We start from the raw sequence: 19020 nt of genomic DNA on the forward strand, positions 1-19020 counted from the left end.
GGGGCGGAGAAGAGAACAGTCCCACCTGGTCCTTCCTCCCCTGCATTTCAAGTGACACAGGAAAGGGAAGAGACAAGTTTTAACACTTTACCCACAACACAGCATCATTTTTGGGTGCATGAGAAGGGACTTGGTAGCCGCTCTTCTGTCATTCTTCCACATTATCCATGTTTGGGAGGACCAAAGGTATAAGATGCAAAAGCTATTTGAAAGAGGCAACTGCAGAACACATCCCATCAAAAGCCTTCCTAAATCAGGTAGATGCACATTTTGTATAACAACTGGATTGGTGAAAGTGTATTAATTGTGCATTTCAAAGACATACCAACCTGGTAATACCAAAGTGACCTGCTGGTCTAGGGAGCGTGCACATGAAAGGTTTCTTCCTCTTGCCCCCTGTAGGGTGAGAAAAGCCCCATACATACACCCAGAAAGCTACATTCAAGAGGCGACACACATGGTTAGTGTTCTTATAGCAACGTAAAGCCATCCTACTGCATTCTAATATTTGTGGATTACTAGATTGTTAGGCATACAATATTAGTCTTTAGTACATGCACTTCAGGAGGATTAATGGTATATGAGAATCTTAGCTTCTCTTTAAGTATCTTCTCTTACATTTGCAATCAACAATGCATTAGTGCTTTAAAAAAAGCATATGCTAGCATACATAAAGACAGACCATTGTAGACATTTACTGGTCGATATCTGTTTCAGTCATTTGTTCAGTTTGATAGTCTCTCCTATTAGAATGCTAAAATTAGAAAACAAATTACAGAAGCCCTATTGGTAACAAATATCCCTGATCTTTACAGATGCTGAGAGAAAAACATAAATTTATTAAAAAAATCCTGCTAACTACAGAAGACTTGAGGTAATTTTCAGAATAGCATGAACACAATCCTGTTAAGTAGTAGGAGCTGTGGGTGCAGCCATGACATTAGACACGCGCAGCCAGCTGAAACTTGATGCCGTACGGGGCAGTGAACCTGATTACAACCCAGATACTCCCAGTTTCTGGAAGTGCTGTTGTGTCAGAATAGCAATGCCCACCTGACTTACCATTATTGAGAAACTCCTCTCAAGCAAGATGACATGAATCTTAGGATCGTACAATCTTGTACCAGTGAAAAATTCAATCAAAAGCCTGCAAGGTTATTTAAGTAATCTTCCTAAAATTAAGATCTCAAATATCATTAGCAGTACAAGAGAGCCATGCTTCTGTTTTAATTATATATTTCTAATTACACTCTACCTCCACTGTTTTACTTTAGCAAGCTCATCTTTAAGACATCCACTGATGACCAATTCTTTTTTCATATTAAATGACCAAAGCAGGGCTATTGGTTATTCCACCATTTTAATTGCACCTCCTCTTCCTGCGGCTCTGCTCTCCATATAATAGTGTGTCTTGGAGTTCCAGATACCTGCCTCACAGGCCCAGATTTCTTTACACAGGAGATTGAAACTAGACATCACCGAAGCAGCTTTCCAAGATGTTTTCCCTAGTAAGACCATAAAACATCTGGCTATTAAGAGAAACATCCCCCTCTGTGACTCAGAATTGCATTCAAATTCACCCACCAGAGGGATTACGTGAGCAAACTTTCAAGAGCACTTTATGGACTAAGAGGGCTAAGTAAAATTACACATCCCACCACCTGTGTGCCAGCAGCCCTTCCAACTCGCATGAAGTCTCAAAAGGTGATTGAACCTGAATTACTTTAACATATTAATTTTATAATGTATTGAATTCCAAATAAAAAAAATGAAGTCACCATTCAGACTATGTTTCCAGGAATGTTTAAAAAAACAAAAAACAAAAAAAAATACAATAAATTAATGCTTAGGAATCAAAGTTTTCAGTGTCCCAGTATCAAGTGTAATCTTTCTCCTTCACTCTCCCTGTGTACTGTCCATAAGTAAAATACACACTGGCCTGCACATGGTAATGGGTACGCAGGCTGGAGATTCAATCAGGGCTCTAAACTGCAAGATATCCAGGATTTTAGCTAAAATCTACATGAATTTTTCATTTTATTTCTGCAACTAATATCTATATCTGCCACATCGGGCCAAGATACCGAGATCACGTGTACCACCCTTCGTAGGCTTCAGATCATATTGTATCCCAGTCACCTTCCATATCCAGGTCAGAGCAGATGCATGTTAGAAATCAACTTGTGTCCTCACCACAACCTACATATATGCACTATTGACCACCAGAAGCCTCATTGCAATATAGACAAAAAATTCCCTTCCCAAACACTCGAGAGAAGGTTGAAGGGTGGTGCAGGTTATAACAAACAATTCATGTATGCAATAAGGCAGATTTAAGTACATTGCACAGTGCAAGTGAAGGGATTCAGCAGATATGGGGAGAGTGGGAGGGGAAGGAGCAAAAGTTAATATTGATGCTGGAGCTGGAACTGAGGATTTCCTCACTGATGAGTCATTTAGTTAGTTTAAAAAAAAATAAAATAAATCTAAGTTGCTTTAAGGGAAAAACTTAATCCAAATAACCTATTTTGCCTAGAATTGATTTTTCTTATGAGTTAGCATTCACTTTTCAAAAGTGAATACATTGCAAGAATTTCAGTAAAGATACTGAGCTCAGACTGTTCCTGTACCCCTAAAAAATGCTTCACTATTATCCACTATTTTCTGAGACAGAGAGAATTGCTTTTTTATTAAGATACCAAAGATTTGAACTGGGAAATGAAAAGGGAATGAAAAAAACGCCACAATGCAGTCAAGCTATATCAAAGCCATACTTAGTTTTATTCCTGTGGCCAAGTACCTGAGATTTGAGATATACCAATTTTTACAGGATTGATGAATATTAAAGTTAAACAATCTTTTTTTGGGGGACGGAGGGGATGGAGGAGGAGAAAAAAGGAGCAATATAAAATGAATTTCATAGACACATTTAGAGGAACAAAGTCTCACTTTGTACTGATCCACAAGATGTATTTTAGTAGTTAAATAGCTTTGGAATAAAACTTTAAAATCTTGGTGGTCAAAAAATTACATGGAAAGTTTGTCTTGAAAGGGTCCATTCTTTCTGTCATCAGTAATCCAGTCTCTTCAAAACACATTCTGCAGGAGTTGTTTCCATTTCCTGAAGAAAAGTAGTATTTTGAAAGCTGCTACAGAAAAAAAAAAGTTATCTGGGGAAAGCTTCGCAGATTTCAAATCCAAGGAATTGTCCACAAATATGATGTATGGAATTAGACAGTTAGTTACTCGTAGTTTGTTCCAGAACCCTCAAAATACCATTAGTTTTGTTCTCCTCTAGAGAAGTGGCCTTTTTCCTTGTCATGGTAGCAAACAGTGCATCCATCATTCCCAGAACTTCAAGTAGTTCCGCCTGGTAATCAATTTCTTTTTCTATGATCTCTTGGAGTCTTAAGAATTGTTTATCAATGACTGCCGATTGTCCAACCACTGGGAGATATATATCTGGAGGAAGGAAAGTTACTTAAGTTAGTCTATGTGTGGATATCCATTTCACTTGGTTCATATTTTATAAGCATATATTTTACTTTTTAAATATATAGTTTTCTGTTAACTTTTGCTTTGTGGCAAGATGGAGAATATTTTAATGGCCTTCTGAAAAGTTATTGATATAGTCTTATAGTAACTTTCAAGCTAGTAAGCCTGAAGGGGGCTTAAATTTTGTTTACATGTTTACTACTTGTGGTATTATGTACTGGGAGAAGCTGGGGAAGCTAGTCATACCACACAACTACATAAGAATAGTGCCAAGGGCACTCAGAGCCTGGGACGGATGCTCTTTTTTATAGTGAGCATTAATCAAAGTGAAGTGTATAGTCTGATCAATCATCTGGCAAGAAAAAATAAAGCTTGGAATTTTCTGATCTCTACTTTGACCACTGGTTTTTTATTATATCAGTTTTAAATTCCACGCTGGGTGTCTAGGCAAAATGTAGAACTTTACTCTTTGGAACAGCATAAGCTTAGCTTGTAATACTAGGAGTTTCCTTTTGGTATAGTACTTACCAATAATCATTTCTGCAACTTTTATCAGCATAGGGGCAAATCTTGGCTCAACCACATACCTGCAGAGACAGAGCAATTCTTAAAATTAAGATACTAGCCATTTATTCCCATACCACCAGTATCCATAAAACAGTTTTCCTATACTTATGTACAACTTTCCACACAAAATTTTAACTAGACAACTTTTCATTCACAAGAAGGGATAAAAGACGTCCCAGGGATGGGATAATCAGGAAGTCACACGTGGCAACCCCTCAGTGGGGAAAGCACTGGGGCTTCAAAAGGTGGCAATATTCTTTTTAAATAAAGGAACACAAACTTCAGACAACAAGACTCATTAAGGTGGAGTGGGAGGGTTTCAGGCAAAGGGGCAAGGTGGCAAGTTTAAAGAAACTTCATCCTCTTTTTGGTGGGTTTCAGACTTCCTCTAAAGAGACAGAGCAGCAAACTTGATCAACATGCATTTTATAAAATGAAAGGCAGTGTAGTTACCATATAAGCACAAGTCTATTAAGAACACAAAGTAATTGTGAATGGTAGGGGTAAAGTCGAAACTTGTGCCTCCACTGAGGTTGGGGCAAAATTTCTGTTGACTTCAGTGGGGCCAGGGTTTCACTCCAATGGTCTTGAAAGAGGGGTCTGCAGGTAAGTGTGGCAAAAGCTGGCAACAAGAAACATCTGCCTTATGAAATAGCCTGGTCAGAGGTAATTTAGGTGAGTGATACCTTATCAAGAAAGCCAGGAGGACGCTAAGTTGTCTTTCATCTCGTCCCGCAAGTGCATTTTTCAGTGTTCCTCTGCGATTTAGCTCCCGCATGACTGCAACTGTAATTTCTGGTGTCCTGTTACGGGCCTAAGTGTATGTAGAGAGTTTAGTACCAGTGCTCATCTTCAACATGAAATGAAATCTACATAGGCATAAGCAGGTCTATGTACACAAAGAGATTTCTTCCCTTTCTAGCACTGTCTCATAGTTATATTATTTCATAATATGTACCGTAAATATAAATTTCAAATGAATGCACTGCGTATTGACACGCAAAGCAGTAATGGCCTTACCTCAAGTACTACATCAAGAGCCTTGGATACCTGGAAGCTTTTTAGTAGTTTATCATACTTTTTCAAGTGACTTCTCACAGGTTTACTGACAAAGAAATCCTCCTAGAATTGAAAGGACAGTTCAGGATAGAGCAAACATGTTTAATTTTTTTTTTTTTTTTTAGAAGTGTTTTGTTAGCATTAACGCTGCTTCTCAATTTCTTTATATTGTTTTTCCAGATGCTGCAATTTGCCACAGCAGGTGCCTTCTGTTCTTATCAGAGTTCTGGGAAAGTTTTCAGGGGGAAAAAAAAAAAGTGTATTTGGAAAGTCACGTTAAAAATACAGTGGTCAGCACAGCTAGTTAGATTATTCTCTTTAAAACCCTTTGTACTAATATTAGGTGGATAGATTTTTTTTTTTAAAGAGCAATTTTTATTTTGGAGAATTATACAGAATGCAGCTACCACACACCCCCACACACACTTTTCTTCCTCTCCCCCATACCTGCTTTGGCATGTAGTTTTTTCCTTTTACAAAGGTTCTGTATCCTGGCAGTTTCTTCTTCGGAAAACGTTCTCTGCTTTCTTCGTGTTTTCTGTGTCTAACATTTAGTACCCCATTGGTCATACCTACAACTATAGTTTCATCTTCAGGCTAAAATGAAGAAGAAATTGACTTAGTAACAAAATGTTTTTGCTGTGATGAAGCTTTCCATAGCAGGAAGAGTTCTCAGGTTATATAAATATTGTTAATATATTTTGTATGAAACAGGTCTGATAAAAAACCCCCAAGTACTAAGGCCTGCTGATCTAAGCACAATTTTTTGGACCCATTAGCCTCTGCTGTTCTAGGTTTTGAACACTACTTTGAATATTTATACATAAGTTAAAAATATAGGATGTACAACATATACCCAGATTCTTGAGACCAGTTTATACATAAGAGGATATATTAAACAGTTGTAATGAGTAACTGTTATGAATGAGGGATTATTAGGATATCAGAGTTTAAAACTGAATGAAAGTTATTCAAAATACTGCTTTCCACATATGTGTTATTCTGACTATCACTTAATATTTAGATAAATAGATCTAGCTTTAAACACTAAATGTTTTGATGACCCTGAAAGAGCTACAGGATGGTTTCCTCCTAACTCTCATCCCACCCCAACGTTCTTCACTTTGTAAAGAACTGTCAGGGCCAGTAGCCCAACAATGAACTAGCTTTCTCAATCTCTAAAAGAAAGCTTGAGGAGAGGAATAAACCGTATCTCCTGTTGATATTCAAAATATCTCCTTTGGTAATAACTGGGGCCTAAGAATCGTACTCCAATTGTAAGCTTATCTGGAGGAAAGTGGGTAAACATTCACAAATTGTCAGTGATCTGTTACAACTCTTTAAGAAAGAAGAAAAAGACAGAATTAATTTAAACAAAGATCTGCTAATACCACCCGAAGACTGTATTAAGATTAGATTTGGAAGGCATGAGAAGCGTGGGACCAGAAATTAGGCCTAATTGGTGGACAAAGCAATGAAGATGGGCTATTCAGCCCATCACCCCTTTTTGGAGACTTGGGAGGTGGGGAAGACTACCAACCACTACAACAGCTGCTGCAGGATTTTTTTATGGTGACATCCAGACACGGACACACCACTGGTGACACCTGACCATCACCACTGCACCAGTGAGGACCCCAGCCTGATACATGTGAATTCCTTCTGTTTTCTCCTCTCTCATATGTTCCTTTCTGTGCCCCCTGATCTTCCTCCTGACCCCTCTCTTAGTGTTTCACCTGTTCCTGAAATCAACTGGACTGCAAGGCACCAGCATGAGATGAAATGGCCCATGCATCTCTGCTTGGCCTGAGCAAGACCGTCAAGTAGAGAGGCCTCATCAAACAACTAGATGAGGTTTCTGACCAAGCACTTGAGCCAGGGTCCACAGTAACAGCTGTCATGGCTGATCTGCCAGTCCAAAGCACCCATCAGTGACTGACTAGCCACCCTCTATCTTGAGAATGTCAACAAAAGCTGTATTTCAGCCATCTTTAGTATCCTACCTCTTCTCCCAATTGTGTGTCCATTTTGTTGAAAGCAAGAAAGCATCTATAATTCCCAAACAAGACGGAACAGAATGAACCCCTTCTTCCCCAGCAAGACAACAGATTCTTGACCGAATAAGAGACTAACCAATATTCCTTTTCTCTAAGACAAGATTTAAGAAAGAACTTGAGAAACAACTCAAAAATGTCTTAATGTTTTTGAAAGTACATCGGAAGCAGGTAACCTGCTGAAGAGGCAGGGGGACCACTAGATGACAGAGGTGCTAAAGGCGCATTCAAGGAAGAGAAGGACTTTGCAGAGAAGTTAAATGAATTTTTTGCAGAAGGATGCAGGGGAGATGCCCAAAAAAAACAGCTCTGATTTGGGTAACAAATCTTAAGTACTGTCCCACACTGATGTGTCAATAGAAGAAGTTTTAGAACAAACTGACAAATTAAACAGTAATAACTCATGGGGACCAGATGATAGTCACCAAAAAGTTCTGAAGGAACTCAAATATGGATACCTACTAACTACAGTATGTAACCTACTGCTGAAAAAACAAAAACAAAAAAACCTCTGTACCAGATGACTGTAAGTGAGCTAATGTAACGCTGATTTTTTTAAAAGTCTCCAGCGTCAATCCTGGCAATTGCAGGCCAGTGAGTCTAACTTCACTATCAGGCAAACTGGTAGAAACCATAGTAAAGAACATATTTCAGACACATAGATGAACATGATTTGTTAGAGGAAGAGTCAACATGGCTTTTGTCAAGGGAAATCATGCCTCACTGATCTATTAGAATTCTTTGAGGGTATCAACAAGTATGTGGATAACAATGATCAAGCGGATATAGTGTACAGTAGAACCCTGTTCATCCAACCCTCCATTATCCATCTGTCTGTGTTAATCAGACAACCAGCACACACAGATCCAGAAGAGGATGATCACTCCTGTGGCTGCTAGATGGCACCGTAGCATTGCACTCTCATTCTCTGGTTTATCTAAATTTTTGATTATCCAATCTGGCACCAATCCCAATTACACTGGATAAACCAGGTCCTGCTGTACCTGGACTATATGAAATCCTTTGACAAGGTCCCTCACCAAAGGCTCTTAAGGAAACTAAGTAGTCATGGGATAACAGGGAAGTTCCTCTTGTGAATCAGTAACTTGTTACAAGGCAGGAAACAGAGTAGGAATAAATGTTCAGTTTTCACAATGCAGAGAGGTAAATAGCAGCGTCCCCCAGGGGTCTGTACTGGGACCAGCGCTGTTCAACATATTCATTAAAGATCTAGAGAAGGAGTAAACTGTGAAGTAGCAAAATCTGCAGATGATACAGAATTATTCAAGTTAGTTAAGACCAACGTGGACTGTGAAAAAATACAAGGGGATCTTTGCTGGGTGACTGGGCAACAAAATGACAAATGAAATTCAACATTAAAAAGTGCAAAGTAACACACAGTAGAAAAAGATAATCCCAACTACACACACAATGATGGTTTCTAAATTAGCTGTTACCACTCAAGATAGATCTTGGAATCATTGTGGATAGTTCTCAGAAAATTTCAGCTGCTGCTGTGCATGGAGTCGAAAAGGCTAACTATGTTAGGAATTATTAGGAAATGGGCAGAAAATAAGATAATATACCATAATGCCACTATATCAATCCATGGTATACCCACACCTTGAATTTTGTATCCAATTGTGCCTGCACCATCTCAAAAAAGACATCAGAATTGGAAAAGGCTCAGAGAAGGGGGAAAAAAGACGATCAAGGGCATGGAACAATTTCCAGAGGAGAGACTAAAGATTAGGGCGTCTTAATAAAGCAATGTTTATGGGGGAATATGATAGAGGTCTACAAAATTATGAATGGTGTGGAAAAAAAATAGAGAAGTGTTATTTACTCTTTCCCACAATACAAAAAAAAACAACCCAGGGGTCACCTGATGACATTAATAGGCAGCAGGTTTAATACAAACAAGAGGAAGCACTTCACACAATACAGGTAACCTGTGTAACTCATTGCCAGTGAATGTTGTGAAGGCTGAAAGTATAAGTGGATTCAAAAAAGAACTAAATTAGTTCATGGAGAATAGGTCCATCACTGGCTATTAGCCAAGATAGTCAGGAATGTAACCCCATGCTCAGGGCAAACCTAAATCTCTGATTGCCAGAAGCCAAGAAGGGAAGACAGGGTGGATATCTCCAAAATTGCCCTGTTCTGTACACTCACCCTGAAGCTCTGGTAATGACCACTGATGGAAGACAGGATACTGGACTTGACAGACCATTGATCTGACGCAGTATGGTAGTTCTTATGTTTGCCATGGTACTAAACAGGCTGAGGTCTCTATACTCTGAACCTTGACCTTTGTTTAAAACAGTTAATCTTGTACAGTTACAGGGTAGTGTTAACACCTTTGACTCTTTGGGCTCAGATTTATTTAAATACCACAGACCCCCTAGGACTCCGACACACCAAGAGATGGCTGTGAGGGGCCAAGACAAGCAGACCCCCAGAAGAGCCAGAGAAAGGGGGTGGGAGGGAGGAAAGGTGTGCGCGTTATGGGAAGGGAGAAGAGGTAGTCAATTGATGCCAGATTCTCTACCAGCTATCAGGGTGGCCCTCTGAACTACCACTGGGGTGGGAGACGGGAGCTGTGTCTGCCCAGCCTTCTCAGCCCCACCAAGCAGAGAATTTGGCTCTTCCCTTGACTGTCAGGCAGGGAATGTAAAGGGGTAGCTTGCCAAGCAGCTCATTCCCTTCCTCCTCTGCAGAAGTTCTGACAGGAGAGCAGCCCCAGCCTGCTCTGCCTGCAGTAGGAGTGAGCTGTCAGGCAGACAGAGAAAAGCAAAGCCAGGCCCTGCAATCCCTTCCAGGAGGTTGTTTTTCCATAGCTCCTCCTATGGAAACTAGTTTCTAATATCTCTATCCTTAACCCTTCAGCACAGGGGAAGCCTGTATGGAGAGTGAGGAAGGTATCGGCAGGTGAATTATTTGATTAGGTCCATGTCTAAAAGGCTCCTGGTGCAGGTCCCCTCACAACCCACAGCTGCTAACTAGCTCCAACAACTGGTCCACTTTCAGCTGGAGCTGTAGAAGCCTTCCCAGCAAGAAAGAGTACAGCCTTCTTTATAAAGTGAAGATCAGAACACAGCAACATTCCCTTTCCAATCACTCACTCCTTGGGGGAGCACACTGCTCTTGAGACACTCCCAGCTCAGAGTACAATGCTAAGACAAGTGCCAGACTCAGCTGCAGGACAGCATGTTAAGCCAATGGACTGCTATGGCAGCCTAATGTGTAATACTCAAAGTCTCCAGGTAATATTTGTAGGTGTAGAATTCATTCAGTGATCCTCGCACACACAGAATCCCTCTGACATTTAGAAATTACAACAAAAGCTAAAGTGAGTTATGTAGGCCACTTACAATTTTTTTTAAATACACCAGTTCCCAAAGAGCCTAAAAAAAATAATTTTAATATTATACTTACAGCCAATGCAAGACTCAGAATAGACGCTGCATAACCAAAGCTGTGGACTACTTTGTAGGAGGTTGTACTGTAAACCTTCACATGCCTGCATAGAAGAGCAACTTACTTACAACTTTACATTTCCATGTCTCAGTCTAGATATTTTACAGGAATTTCACCTCTTACAAATGTTACAGACTTGTCTACAGAGATTTCAACAAATTTTACATAAAAGTTTCTTCATTGTACAACAGATTCTGCTTTTACTAGTCTCTTCAGATCTCTTGCCTGTAGAAAGATTTCATACTCTCAAATTCTCGCACTTGCTGTACCATATGGTAGTGGTTCAAACATTTGGCTCATGGTCCAGACCTGGCCTACACGATATATTTACGTGGTGTATGATGTGCAGATTCTGCGGAAACTAACGTTCATTTAAAATAATATTTCAATTTCTAGTTTTCAAATAATCTTCCAAACATGAACGGAGTGTCAGCGTACTATTGCCTTCCCTAGGCACCAAAGGAAAAGCCAGAAACAATGGCTCAATCATCTGAACCTTTTATCTTTTTAAGCTCTTCTTGCATTAGGTACTTCCTTCTGCCTGTTTGGACCGCTCTTGCTAGTGAGTTAGAAGGAAATACTCAGAATAAAGTTGAGGAGATAGTTTCCCTTTGAGCTCTTCTGCTGAACTGTCACTAAATCCAGGGACCACGAGTAGACAGGAAGGACCAGAGCACGCACTTTTGGGGGTAGGGAACAACTGCTAATGTGAACGAAGAGTGGAGTGGAGGTTGCCATTTTTGATGTAAGGCTCAACTCTGACCTAGACTGAAATCAGAGGCACTAGTAAGTGTTGCTATCTTTTCATATTAAAATGGGATCAATTGTGTGCGTGGCCCTCAGAATGATTTATGCATCTGCCACTTAATGGGAATTACAAGTGCACAATTAAAAGTAGAACAAGGCCCCAGAATGTGTTTCAAAATTACTTGCACCAGTAACTGAAGTGTTATTATGGAAAATATTGCTTTTATTACTTTAGTCTGGCGTTTTCCTAAGTCTCCTGCCTTGATCTATAGCAGTCATAACTACAATGTGTTTTTCCCAAATTTAAAAATAACAAAACCCCTAAAAAGTTAGATCATAGTGAAAGACACTAACCTGTCTAATGATCCTGAGAGCAGCCTTTGCCCAGAGCTACTGAGGCACAAACAGGTTACAGTTTTATGGTGATTTTTCAGTGATACTAGTAATTGCCCTCCTCTTAGAATGTCCCAGACTTTAACATACCGGCCTCCTATAAACAGGAAACACATTCAAAGCAGTTTTGACATGCACACGTTCAAGCTTCTTTGCATAAGTTTTCAAGTTAAGAACACAAAAGAACAAACTAGCAAAAAGTCATGGTTTCCTTTTAACACTAAGTTTACTGCCTCCACCCTCGCCCACTTACGATTATGGCTGTTGAACAATTTGAGTTTATACTCTACAGGAGACATGAACTTCCTCTAGAAGCAACTGGGAGGAAAAATATTGTATCACTTGGGTTATAGCAGCTGTGGGTGTCAATCACGGTCTATTAGAGATGTTAAAAAGGAGAAAACTTGTAACTTCCCTCTATAACAGGGGTCGGCAACCCATGGCATGCATGCCAAAGATGGCACGCAAGCTGATTTTTAATGGCATGCTGCTGCCTGCCGGGTCCCAGCCTCTGGCCCTGCTCAGCCCGCCACCGAACCCTAGTCTCGACTGGCAGTGGGCTGAGTGGGGCTGGCGGCCGGGACCCCGGCAGGCAGCAGGTGCCATTAAAAATCCTGCCCGCCCCGGCCCACCCTTCTCTGCCCCGCCCCCTGCGGGGACAGGGTGAAGAAGCTTGGTCCTGCCAGCTGCTGCTGCAGGGCAGGCAAGGTCTCCCCTCCCCCACCTCTTCCGCCAGCGTGCTGGGTTCCTGCCCCTCCTCCTCTCCCTCCCTGCCACCGATCAGCTGATAGCCCTTGCGCAGGAGGGGGAGAAGCAGAGCTGCAACACACTGGCTACTCCGGGGAGGAGGCGGAGAAGAGGTGGGGATGGGGCCGTGGGGACGGGGCATATCCCTGCCAGCCCCCTAGCATAAGCCACTCTGGGAAGAGGGCTGTGAGCACCCCCCCCGACCCTAGCCCACACCCTCCAGCCTCCTGCCCCGACCCCTACACTCCCCCCACACCCCATGCCCTGACTCCTGCACCCCCCCACACATACCCAGCCCCCCACACCTCATGCCCTGACTCCTGCACCCCCCCACATACCCAGCCCCCCCACATTCCCACCCCCACCCTGAGGACCAAACTGTAGCTCCTGCACCGCCCCTCCCCTCACATTCCACCTGCACCCTTCACACCAAATGGGAGCTGCCCAGGTAAGCACTCCACACCCAAACTTCCTGCCCCAACCCTGAGCCCCCTCCCTCATTCTAGCTCCTGACCAGACCCTACACCCCATCCCCCAGCCTGCTCCTTCACCCCCAGCCCTGTGTTCAGTGCACTCCCACTCTCAGCTCAGTGCAGAGAGAGAGAGGAAGAGAATGGGCTAGAACCAGGGAGAAGCTAGGTTCCCATTCTATGTGAGCAGGGCCGGGATCCCAGACCGGCAGCGGGCTGAGCAGGGCCGGCAGACGGAACCCCAGACTGGCAGCGGGCTGAGTGGCAGCAGGCTGAGCCGCTCAGCCCACTGCTGGTCTGGGGTTCTGGCTGCCAGTCCCTTGCCAGCCAGGGTCCCGGCCGTAGGCCCCGCTCAGCCTGCGGCCATCCTATGTGAACAGGACCCAAGGCTGGCAGCAGGCTGAGCGGGGCAGTGGCATAAGATCAGCATTTTAAATGAAGCTGCTTAAACATTTTGAAAACCTTGTTTACTCTACATACAGCAATATATAGACTTATAGAGAAAGACCCCCTAAAAAACATTAAAATGTATTACTGGCACGCGAAATCTTAAATTAAAGTGAATAAATGAAGACTCGGCACACCACTTCTGAAAGGTTGCCAACCCCTCCTCTATAAGAATATTATGGAGGCTCAGTTTGGAGTTGGGGGATCTTCTGTTTGTGTTCAAGCAATGTGGGGGAAAAAGACCCTGAAGGAGATGAATATTCTAGCTCTTCAGATCAGGGGTGGAAAAAGTCACATCTTTCAAGAATAATCTTTGTCCCATGAAACAATTTATCCCATTCCTCCACCCTTGCACAATATGGCACTATGCCAACGAGAGTCAGTTTCCAGTCCTAAAGGCTTCTTTTTTAGTTTTGATTAACAGCAAGTGGGAGCAGACCCTCTCCTGAGAATGTCCTGCTACCTACTCCTTGAGTTTAGCTCTTGGGACAGACAGCAAATTCACTACTACAGTGGGATCTCAGAGACAGCTGGTACCAGGCCACTTATGGCTAGCTGCATGACAATCGAGAGTTCAATACATTATTAATTCATAACGCAGTTGAAGCATGCAGCCTTGGTGTTTCAGTCTCAGCAATGACAAATGCAATAACTTGCAGCCACAGAGTGGGTTAAGGGGGAGAAGGAAAGAAATTTCATTCTGTTCAAATACCTGCAGACACTAGAAGACCCCCAGAAGGGAAGAGAAGAACACTCTCCACAGGCTGTCCATGCTCTACAGTCATAACACTTTTTTCTGTCCGTACATCAAATACTTTCACAGTGTGATCGTATGAACCTGAAAAATACCCCAGTGAACAGGTTTTAATTTAAGAACCCAGAACAGTTCAAGAACTAAACCCCCCCCCCCCCCCCCACACACACACATTTAAGATGAAATGTTCAGTCTCAAACCAAAGTCCATAGGAACTGCTGACCAGCAGAAAAGCACTTAGCCAGTATCTTACATAAGTGAATTTTCATCTTTTAGATGGTATAAGTCCTACTAAGACACTGGACCTTCCAAACCATGTCATTCAGATCACTTTTCTTCCTACCCACCCTTGAATTCATATGAATCTAGCAGCAATTATCACAAGAACCACTAGAGCTAGAAGTCAATGTTTTATACCATGTACAAACTTGGAATGTCAGCTTTCAAGCGTAATGAACCATTACTATAGTCCAACCAGTGGTTTGATACACAGAACACAACTAACGTAAAGTTACGGTTAAGAGTTATCAGTTGTATCGTGCTGTAAGCGTGCATGGTATTTAATCTAGATTATGATGAAAATATCAGGAAACTCAGTAGTTGGTTCTAATAGCTACTTAAACTGCATTTATTCCAGTTTTGAAACTTCAACTTTTAGACCACACAAGCCATGTTCACTGGTGCCATCTTTTCCTAAAGACTTCGCAAAAAATTTCAATTGCATTGATGTATTAGGTAAGTAGAATGCTTGCTTACTTATTCTTAAGAACTCAAAGAAATAGTCTAATCAGTATTTTAGCAGAATCATTAACCTTAAAGGACTAGAGTACTGTTCTACTCACGATGAAACATGGTAAAAAACAAAAAAACCCAAAGAACTGGCATAAGAGGCAAGCCCACTGTCCTACTGTGGGAACAAGAGTCATCCTGTAAAGATAAATGCGAAAACAATCAAGATTTTAAACAGAAAAAATCAAGGAAAGACGACACATGAAAGGCAGGAGAATCCCAGGGGAGAGGAAAGAGAGAGAATTAGTGCCATTTAAGATGTGGAACCCAGACCAAGAAGAAACTACTTTTTTGAGTTCCTTATATGAGACCAATTCAAGACAGACAAGTATTTTACAGAACAAACCTGTTACAAAAAGATCTGTGTTCAGTTTACTTGTACAGCCACATCTCACGTAATCCGTGTGCTCGCTGTACGACACGATTTCTGTTGCACTTGGAATATCCCACAACTTCAAAGTATAATCGTCAGCACCAGAGATTATACGGTATTTATCAGACAGAAAGTCCGCTACATGTACTGCTCTAGAAACCAGAATGAACAATGTCCAAGATTACTACAAGTGCTTCAAACTTTGAGTGCAGAGTTATTATAGGAAAATATGTCCACTTAATCTGAAGTGGTACACGATAAACTGACTAATGAAATATCTGCTGCTGGAAGATATAGTGCCGCAGCTTGCAAGTCAGATACTCCTTCAGTGGTTCAAAGCCTATATTAAAAGCACAGATCACAAAATACGGGCTATACCGACTTTCTTCTTAGAACAAGCATTAACACCACCCACCCCTCCGTCACGGACAATTACATATTCTTTTGCCTATAAAGGGAAGATTCAAATAGGGTAGGAGCCTAGTAATTCTATACAAAAGTTGTAAGGGATTTTGGTGTGAATGTTAGTCTAATTTTATTATTTCTTGTTAAGGAGTGCCTAAGTATGGTTGTCAAAGCCGGATGCCTGCATTTGAGTGACATCCACCCCATTCCATTCTGTGACTGGTTGGCCCCCGCTTGCAGAATGGTAATATCAAATTGTAACATCATTTAAATGTAATCACATTATTTGGAATACTCCTATATCACATCTAGAACTATAATCTGTGTCCTTTATATTGGTGTGCTGCTTTAATTATATGATTCTTTAAATGTAATCATATTGCATTTTAGTATCCTCTATGCTTTCTTGCTTTATTAAACATATTGTAACCACTTATTTCTTTTAAATAAATAATTAATTCTTTTGTTTTCTAAGAATTTCTGCTTGCGTGTCCATCCTTGAATGGAAGGCTGAAACCGTATCCTTTCAAGGGTTAGCAAGACGAGCTTGCTCTGGGGAGCACTCTGCGGGTCAGAGACAAGCTGCCTGGTAACATCCTGGCAATTCCTTTAGGGCGGGCCACAACCTTGTTTCCCTTTCGTTAAATTAGAAACACTATCGTAGGCTAATTTTAATTGACATCTAAAATTTAGGGTAATAAACTTATCTAGCTCTTTTTTGAACCCTGTTAGTGTCTTGGCCTTCACAAAGTATTCCATGGTATTTCAATCATAAAATTTACAAAGGAGAAAGCTTATACACAATGAAAAAAGTCATGTTGTCTTACTTAGTGTGACCATCATATTGTCTCAGTGCTGCTCTTCCATGGATATCAAATAGCCGAATGACACCTTCTTCACTGCCAGCAACAAGTAGCTTGCCATCATCTCTATAAGTAGCACAATAAGCAGCATCTTTGAAGCGAGAGAATGTTTTGATTGGCTCCTGAGAGTACCGACCATAAATATGGATCTAATAAAAATCACAAATTTTAAATTAGTACATTCTCATACAACACTAATTGAAAAGAGATATAGGACTTATTATGAAAACTTACCCTTGAAGAGGCTGTGACAGCATAATTATGTGGAGAAATTGGAGAGAAGTCAATTTTATTCACTGCACCAAATTCCTTTATCTGAACAGGAGTCTAAATGAATTGAAGTGAAATTAAAGAAATGTAATTATTACCAAAGATTTTTATTAGCTGTAGTCTTAAACATGAAAGTTTGACATGGATACTCTACCATGGTCTAGTTTCTAAACTGAATTACAAAATCCTTATAAATTAGAACAGAAAAAATCATGGCTGTATTTTTTTTTTTTTTTTAAGTTTTTCCCCCCTCCCCAAATGTTACTTCTTTTTTGCTTTAGGAAATTTTTGTTTCTAATTTTATGTTTTAAGCATGATGTTCTTTGTTATTAGGGAATTTGCCAAAATGCAAAACATGCTCATACTGTATAAATATGTACTTTTCAAATGCTGATATGTACATTATACCTAAATTGTCTGGTATACATTTTCATTTTAAAAAAGACTTACTAGAACAAACTTATTGTGACGATTGCCAGTAAGATAAATGAAAGGGACCATATTTTATTAGAGTGAACTGCATATATTATAGGAAGCAATTTGAGATTCAAGTCAGTCTGGGATCTTGAAGTGTTGACAAACCCATTACATAAGTAAGATGGATACTTGATTTAAAAAAAAACATAGTCAGGTTGTCACCCCTACTGAAGCTATTTTGCTATTAAGTGCATAGAGTTAGTCCAGTTACAACAATGGATGGGAAAGTCTTTTTTGTTTTTAAGTTTTGGCCACAAGTTATACTGTTGCATAAAATCAAGACAAAAACCTTTAAGCAAAAAATACTACATAAAACACTTAAGTTATAGCCCCATATATTAACTATACATTCTTACCTTGTAATTCTTCCAATACAAAGTATCTTGTGTGATTTTCTTACCAAGCTTGGGAAATGACTGAACCACTACAGGTTTATAACTAGCCATTATTTCGTACAGTGAAGTTCCAAAAGCAGCAAGTGCAGCCCCTACTTTTATGCTCTCGGTAAAGCAAAAGGGGTACTTCTTTTTTTAACTGCAAGTGCAGCTGAAAAACAAGAGTTTACAATAAATTTTAAATTTGAACCGTAACAACACAACAAATGTGAATGTATTTAAGAAATCATTCAAAATGCAAGTGACATTCCATTATGAATGTGCTGAAATATCTTATCCAGCCTCCTGATTTTAAGTTTTGGGGGCAAGGACCAAGGCTGAAGGGGACAGTGGGGAGGGACACAGTAGGTTAATACAGCAACCTTACATCTAGAGCGTTGCAGTTCGATCAGATCAGATCACACGTGCGCTCACCCTAGCTTCCATCCACGCTCCTCACAACAGAAACGTGTCAGTATCCCTGAGCCCTGCTGAAGAGATAGTAGATACATTTCAGACTAAGGACTCACTAGTCAGCGCCTGCACAACGCAGCCACTGTGATACCTCCCCTCCCCCACCCCCGCTTTCCACGCCACCCGGCTACCTCCTCCCCGCCCCCAGACACCGCGACAGCCCCTCCCCAGGCAGAGCAGCAGGACTCCAGCTTAGCCAATAGCTGCGGAGTTGCCGTTGCGGAGCGGTGCGCGCAGTAGCGGGATCCCGCCTGGTGCCTAGGACAGGAGCAGCCCCGTCGCTCGGCAGCAGGCCCCGCCTGCAGGCCATGGGACGGGGCAGCCCAACGCCGGTCGGGCCGGGCTCACACCGCGCTCTGCACGGGGCGGGGGTATCTAGGCTCGTTACTCCAGCAGCGGAGCTGCAGCGTCGGCCGGAGCAGAACGAGCCAGCAGCTCACCAGCCTCAGGAGGCGGGCGGGAGAGACCGGGGCCCGGCTACTCTCCAGGCCGAGCGGCGCGGCTCCTTGCCGGGCCATGCGGGGGGCGGGGCGCTGCTCGCTCTCATCGCGATCCCCACCTCGGAGCCGGATCCTCTGTCCCGACCGGATGTCACGGGGGGAGCTCCGGACAAAGGAGCCAGGTGCCGGCTCAGCAGGCAGAAGTCACGTTGTGTCCCGCAGCGGCTGCCATCAAGCATCAGGTTGGTCCTGTCGCTGAAGAACTGCGTCATCAGTGCTACGCTACGCAGCGCGTCGCCTCTCACACCCACGTCTCTGACCCGCATGACCTCTTGAGGGGCC

At 41.9% G+C, this 19020-nt stretch overlaps 1 protein-coding gene across 6 annotated transcripts; it reads right to left on the reverse strand.

Moving 5' to 3' along the window:
* Positions 1-2758: 2758 nt before the first annotated feature.
* Positions 2759-18954, reverse strand: UTP15 (UTP15 small subunit processome component). Of its 6 annotated transcripts, none has more exons than XM_077817063.1 (14): positions 18798-18954; positions 18200-18255; positions 17747-17936; positions 16878-16970; positions 16608-16792; positions 15349-15527; positions 14172-14297; positions 11757-11892; positions 10614-10698; positions 5569-5718; positions 5083-5184; positions 4749-4876; positions 4024-4082; positions 2759-3462 (listed from the first exon to the last, which is right to left on the reverse strand). In XM_077817063.1, exons 3-14 carry the CDS (start codon positions 17834-17836, stop codon positions 3239-3241), a joined length of 1557 nt encoding a protein of 518 aa, XP_077673189.1. In that variant the 5' UTR covers positions 17837-17936; positions 18200-18255; positions 18798-18954; the 3' UTR covers positions 2759-3238. The 6 variants fall into 6 exon arrangements, with proteins under 6 accessions (XP_077673189.1, XP_077673188.1, XP_077673192.1 ...); XM_077817062.1 differs by having other exon boundaries at positions 18153-18255; XM_077817066.1 differs by having other exon boundaries at positions 18200-18252; positions 18798-18951.
* Between the last annotated feature and the right edge of the window lie 66 nt (positions 18955-19020).

This window comes from Eretmochelys imbricata, chromosome 5, assembly GCF_965152235.1.
Source record: "Eretmochelys imbricata isolate rEreImb1 chromosome 5, rEreImb1.hap1, whole genome shotgun sequence".
Classification (NCBI taxonomy): Eukaryota; Metazoa; Chordata; order Testudines; family Cheloniidae; genus Eretmochelys; species Eretmochelys imbricata.

Bases quoted from the DNA above. Each gene is read 5' to 3' on its own strand.
- UTP15 (XM_077817063.1), bottom strand. From the start codon at position 17,836: ATGGCTAGTTATAAACCTGTAGTGGTTCAGTCATTTCCCAAGCTTGGT. The intron at 16,793-16,877 runs GTAAGTTTTCAT...GATTTTTATTAG, and splicing joins CTGTCACAGCCTCTTCAAGG to ATCCATATTTATGGTCGGTA. The intron at 4,877-5,082 runs GTAAGGCCATTA...ACATACACTTAG, and splicing joins CTCTTGATGTAGTACTTGAG to GCCCGTAACAGGACACCAGA.